The 6,138-nt window shown below is 45.1% G+C and overlaps 2 protein-coding genes across 2 annotated transcripts in view; both read right to left on the bottom strand.

Moving 5' to 3' along the window:
• Positions 1–1,459: 1,459 nt before the first annotated feature.
• Positions 1,460–3,082, bottom strand: TMEM52 (transmembrane protein 52; the record flags this gene model as incomplete). Its single annotated transcript, XM_080358903.1, has 3 exons — positions 1,460–1,779; positions 2,435–2,598; positions 3,051–3,082. 3 exons carry the CDS (start codon positions 3,080–3,082, stop codon positions 1,460–1,462), a joined length of 516 nt encoding a protein of 171 aa, XP_080215029.1.
• Positions 3,083–4,048: 966 nt separating this feature from the next.
• The window catches only part of CFAP74 (cilia and flagella associated protein 74), a gene marked incomplete at both ends in the record, with an annotated part of 32,554 nt that continues 30,464 nt past the window's right edge, over positions 4,049–6,138 (bottom strand). The window contains one exon of the mRNA XM_080358754.1: positions 4,049–4,666. Coding sequence (XP_080214880.1) covers positions 4,049–4,666 — 618 coding nt within the window. The remainder of the gene's footprint in view (positions 4,667–6,138) is intronic.

Here is a 6,138-nt window from a genome sequence, read left to right as displayed (position 1 = left end):
AAGTTCCCTTGCCTCTTTGCAACACAGGCTTGTCTCTTACAAAGCTGTTCCCAGTGGTGATTTAATGCAATATGCTGCAAAGTGAAGGGCTGCCCTCTTGTGTCAGTCACCATTTCATTTGCCTTGGTTTATATTCCTGTTTCTATTAGTGAGTGAGTGCCCAGCCATTTCCCTCCAACAGATATTTCTTGGTTGGAAAGGCATAGGGTTTGTTTCTGAGGACTATTCTAAGGGAAAAGGTCAATAAATAAAACAATATCTGCTATATTTGTGACTTGGAGACACCCAGGACTGGGTGTATCTTGCTTTTCCAGCTAGCAACATCCAAATAGCCACCCTGGGTTATGCCTAGTCTCCATCTTGACACAGAAAAAGAAAACAGAGGAGAGAATAAAACAGGAGAAATATAATTAAGGAGGACAGGGAAGAGATAGAAGAGAAGCAGAGTTATTAAACCAATCTTTCCGTGCAACCCTCACAGTAAGCTATATGCAAGTTAAATATAGAACCAACACCTCTCTAGGGAGCCGGACTCATGAACAGCTCACACACTATGAATGTGTAGCAGAAACTCTAGTCTCAGTCCTGTTGGCTGGCAGAGAGATCTTCGTTTTTAAATCATTAGTGCTCATTTCTAGGGTAGTTCTTGCAGTAATGGTTGCTGGAGAATATTTTAAAAGCTGTGCAAGATTTTGTGCCCACCACTTCTACTGCTTATTAATGACAGACAGCTCAATATTTCCAGAAGGTAACCCTTTTTCACAGCTACCAAAGCAACTTCAGCAAAAATGAACACCATCAGTCATATTCTTGTTAGCAGAAGGTCCGTCAACATTCACTCTGACCTAACACTCCCCACTTCACGTTACATTTGTTAGCAGCACCTAGTGCTCATGCTTTCATTCCTGCTTTTACCCCGTGGATAATCCCATAGTGATGAGCAATCTGATTGCCCGTGTTCTTAAAGGGACAAATTAGCACCTTGAAGTGGATCCAGAGAAAATCACTACTCAGCAGTGGACAAAATTAATACTATTTGGAATATGGGAGGGGCAAGAAAGGGAAAGAACTGTCATTGAAAAAAAGGCCTCTCAGAGCCCATATTTTTGTTTGGGCTGAGAACGCTGTAATTGACTCCCAGATTTAAAATGATGCATAGCAGTTACCCTTGCTATCAGTGCTTCATGAAGAATCACCCCTAAAGAGATGAACAAGCATTCATGTCCCACTTTTACAGACATTTTTAAACTGCTGCCCTTTTACTTCATTTCGTATCCTTGAAGAAGCTTTACCAGGAGATTACAGCAGTCACAGAAAACATTTCTTCTAACTGACAGATCATTACAAGGGCATGAAAGGAAACATCTTTCCATCATAATCTGCCTATAAAAACCAAACTCTTCATGTCTTCTTTAACTCTCACAGTCCTCCCCTTTCTTTATTCCTCATCTGAAATGACTCAGAGCTGCGGCTGTCCTTGTGTTTCATGTTCAGAATTTTCTGAATTTTCCTGTGTCGCTGGGTCTCCGTTGATTCTATCAGGTGAATACTGGCTGGGATTCAGCTCACCTGGTGGCACCTGTCCGGGGATGTCATTGAGTTTCTGGTTTATCCGTGCTACTTCAATGTGTTGTTTATCCATTTGGACAGCTTCATCATAAGAAGGTGGCAACTCCATTGCATAGAGACTGTAAGCTGGAGGGGACACGATAATCTTATCCATATCCACAAATATCGAATGAAGAGGAGCACTTAGAGGGTACTGCAATGAGCTGTATGCTAGGAAGAAAAGGAATTTTAAAAAAAATTAAACACTTGCATGGAACACTGATATATAAAGGACTAATCCTGCCTTTCTCCAAGAAATTATGGACTCATTTTTGTGGTCTCAGAACATCTGCACTATGTATTAAAAACTATCAGTATAGAATTACCTATGATGGAATCTATACATTCTCCAAAAGAGAGCAGTCAGAAGAGAAAATGTCTCTGCATATCATCATCCAGTAATTATTACGAAATAGCTGACCTAGTATATGTAGGGTGTAATAGAGATATCTTCAGTCAGGTTCGTACATGAACAGCTGTCAACAACTCATGTTAGAGAGAACTTTGGATGGAATAGCTGGACAGTGAGGTGGGCAGGAAAGTTTAGAAAATAAGGTAATGGCAATAAGAACAGATGTGGGACACATAAGAGGTTAACCCACTGCAGACTTTATTTTAACCTCTCTGGTGTTATATCCTGCTTAACTTCTGCACTCCCTGTGTTGCCCTGATGACCTCCCTTTATCTCTCTTGCCCTCGCTATGGGGCTGGAAGTTGTTCTGCGAGGACATCAGAAAGTCCCTGTCATTGCAAGGGCTAAACACAGAATTCCAGGCACACGTTCAGTAACAAACCCCCGTTGAATAGTTGACTCCCAGATACTCACAGGTGACTGTGCTGTGGGCTGTGCTTTCACTGTCGGTCGCTGTCAGATCGTGGGGGTGCCTAGAGAAGCTCTCAACTGGAGGCCTCTTCCTCCGGCAGCAGCATCTGATGCAGCTTGCTGTGATCCCACAGAGCAGGAGCAGGAACACCGTCAGCAAGATTAACCTTAGAGGAGGGAGAATGCCATCATTTCATTGCTGATGTTTTACTTCTTCCGGAACTGAACATAATTTCCCTCTAAATGGGTGAAGACAGGCCAAACTTCCTAGGTTTAGTTGTGAATTGGTGCTGGATTCTAAATGAGAAAGTTGGATCGTAAACACTTAATCACAAGTTGAAGTAGGTTGTCTATTTAGGATGAACAAACAAGCCCTACAGTCACACTGCCGTGTACTTGGAAAGGAAAGATGACATATCCCTGGGTGAATGCTGCGCCTGGCTTGACACCTTATCTCCCTGTGGTCTCACATGGAATATGTCCCACTAGTAGCACTCGTAAAACTGAGGAGAAACCCCTTCCTCCATCCTCGGAAGAGTGTTTCCATTACCTTACTGCAATTACTGTACATAATAACATTCAAATTATTCTGGGTTAGTAAGATTAATAATAAACTTACCAGATATACCACAGACTTGTCCAATTAGACATGTTCTGAGGGCATCTGTGAAGGAAGATGATTCACCGATTTAAATATCTACAGTCAAACAGCGAGTGTATGACACGGAATAAATTCCACACGATTTCTGAGGTGAAAAAGGGAAAGCAATCAGCAAGACTACAGAGCAAAACCCCTTTAGATTTAGTTTCGGAGGACTGTTCTCATAGTTGTAAAATTACTCCAGCCGAGAACATGCAACTGAAAAGTTGGCTTCTGAGTCAGTAAATGTTTTTACAAAGTGGTAGTTTACTGTTGCTTAGGAGAGAGAACTACACATGGTGGATTCTCAGAAAATGTGTCGGAGTTATTTAAAGTTAACTGAGATAAAGTACCTAATGCCACAGGCCTGTGTGAAATGCCAGCCTAATGCAACTGCCTGCTTCCCCCAGTTATTTTTAAATTACTTTTTCATAGCTCCAATGCAACCAGAAATGTTTTTTCAGATCTCCTTACAGTGCAAAAAAAGGAGGGCAGCTTCTATTACATTGCAGGAGTGCAGCTGTCACAGCAGTATCGGACGTAGTGCATTGCATGCAGTGGATTTCACGTAATAGAACAACACTTTTGGCCACAGAAGAGAACCTGCAAACTGAATTTTCAGAAGATGACACTCCAGAGTCTTTTTGAAATAGTCTACAGAGCACAGCCAGCCAAGTCAAATTTGTGAGTTGGTAATGATCTTAGAGATAAAGTAGCAGTCATGGATGGCTGTCAGAAATCATCATTCTGATTTGATAATGTCACTCAATCACGATGGGAACAGCTTTGGTAACAGACATTTGAAAATTCTTGATACTTACTGATCAGAGTTTTTGCAGTTACTCTGAGAAGCACAGAGCGATCCCGAGGAAAGGGAAAAAAAGAAGAACCAGCTAAGCAGGCGGCCGAAAGAGAAGCACCAGGTCGATGTGACACATCTGCTCAGCGCTGCGAGGTCCTGGCGGCTGCAGGTGCGGTCACAGCGGGTCCCGGACGCCGCGGAGCCGCAGGGCGAGCGCGACAACTGGAGTTTCTTCAAGGACGAGCGGCTGGAGCGCCCGAGGCTCTGAAAGGGGACACCGAGCGGCCGGGCAGGCCCCGAGCTGTGTCCCCGTGCACAGGCTGCTCAATAAATAACCCGCACTCATCACGCGGGGCCGTGACCAAGCGAGCGGTACCGGAGGGAGCGGCGCACCCGGCGGGGGCGAGCGCCGGGCAAGGCCACGCCGCACACCGGCCACCCCGCACACCGGCCGTACCGCGCACCGGCGGCCCCTCGGCTCCGCTTGGCTCCCCCGCCGCCCACACGGCCACTCGGGCAGCAAAGCCGCCATGGGAGCGGCGCACGGCCGGACCCGCCGGGGGACGGGCTGACTCGCCTGTCCCAGCGGCCGCTCCGGAGGGAGGGAGTTGGGGCGAGGCGGGGCAGAGCTGCCGCGTTTACCCACCTTGGCCCCGCATGGGAGCCCCTCGGGCCAGCCGCTCTCCCATCCGGCCGTGAAGTTCAGAGGATGATACAAACGGAACCAGAATGGAGAGAATCCAGCTGTCGGAGAGGTGCCTGAAGCGGTTTGGGACTGCCAGCCAATGCTGTTCTTAAAGGAGGATTTATTTTAATGCAACAGGAGAAGAACATATTTGGACTTGGGTTGCCAGAGGTTTCTTCTGTAAGAAGTATGGAGAAGCTCCAATACACCAGGGGCTGTTATGCCATTGGGAGCAACAATGGACACAACAGCTTGGAAGTACCAGGTTTGACAGACCATTCTCCAGATGACATTCGCAACACTTGCTCCATGAAGCTCAAAAATGGTGTTTCAAGGGTCAGTAATGGCACGTGGCACAGTGACTAAAGTACTATCCCACAGGACTGCTCAGGGTCGCAAGACCATTGCTCATTGAGGAAAAGCTGCATTTGTAAATGTGAAGCAATCCCTGAAGTCATGGGTTAAGCAGAACATGTATTAATAAGTACGAGTGCCACATACATCTTATTATCTCATCTCCTTTCTGTTTCAGAAGTGACCTCAGTGTAGCTTTTAAGGATTATAAAGATCATACATGGATATGAATTGCTTTCCTGTTAAAGTAGAACTGCATTAGAGCTAAGTGTATGGTTGCATTTAGATCCAAATTTGAAAGTTTTTAGTTCTTTAGTTCCCAATAGTTAAAAACCAAAGAATCCTCGCATAATGGATGCCCGCAAATTAACTGCCTCAAATAAACCTTCCACTCCACCACACGGTGCCCTTCCTTGCATTCTGAAAACTTCCTTATCATTAGATAACTGTTCACTGGTTTTAATGATATTTAATCTCCCTTTTAGGGCTACAAGGACTATAAGAGAATCAGCACACAAATGTAATTGTCAACTTCAACCCAGCTGCCGCAGCTGTGCCAGCAGGAATACTCAGTGCCTCTGATAGCACAGAGCTGTCCCTGGCTGGCACTGCCACCCCTCGCAGCCCTCCCTCCTCCTGCCGCGGCTGGCTCTTGCTTCAGCACCCGGAGTGCTTTAGACTCAAGAGTTAAGTAACTTCACAGCCACTCGATCCATTATAAATGAGAACAGATCTGAATAGATCAAACATGCTGTCCTTGGAAAAACAAGGAGCCCCTCTTCATCAGCTATACAAGCTTCCTCTGTAAAAGGAAAGTTAAAATACTGTTTCTTGTGACAGTTGCTGTACTGCTTTTTTCTGCAGTCCAACTAGCTTGACTGCTTCCTGACAGAAGTTATACCTGCAGGAAACTCCAGCTTCCCCTGTAACATGCAGAAATCTATTCTTTGTCAGGATTGAGAGGAAAGCAAATGTAGAAACACAAAGTTCCTGGACAGCCGTGATCTAGGGCATGTGTGTAATCATACCCAGTGACTCAGTGAACAGCATGGCCACTATTTTCTCCTTGATCATGTGTCATCAGGAAGATTTCAGAGTGCATTGTAAAAATGACAGCCCGAATGATTTGAAGGAGATTTGAATAAGAAGCTTTATTCAGTCTTAAGAGGGAAAACCCAAGGATTTTCCAAATCTATTAAAATTCCTCTGAAACTGGAAAAAGATAC

The sequence above is a fragment of the Nesoenas mayeri genome, assembly GCF_963082525.1.
Source record: "Nesoenas mayeri genome assembly, chromosome: 24".
Lineage (NCBI taxonomy): Eukaryota > Metazoa > Chordata > Aves > Columbiformes > Columbidae > Nesoenas > Nesoenas mayeri.
This window is presented reverse-complemented; position numbering and strand designations above follow the sequence as displayed.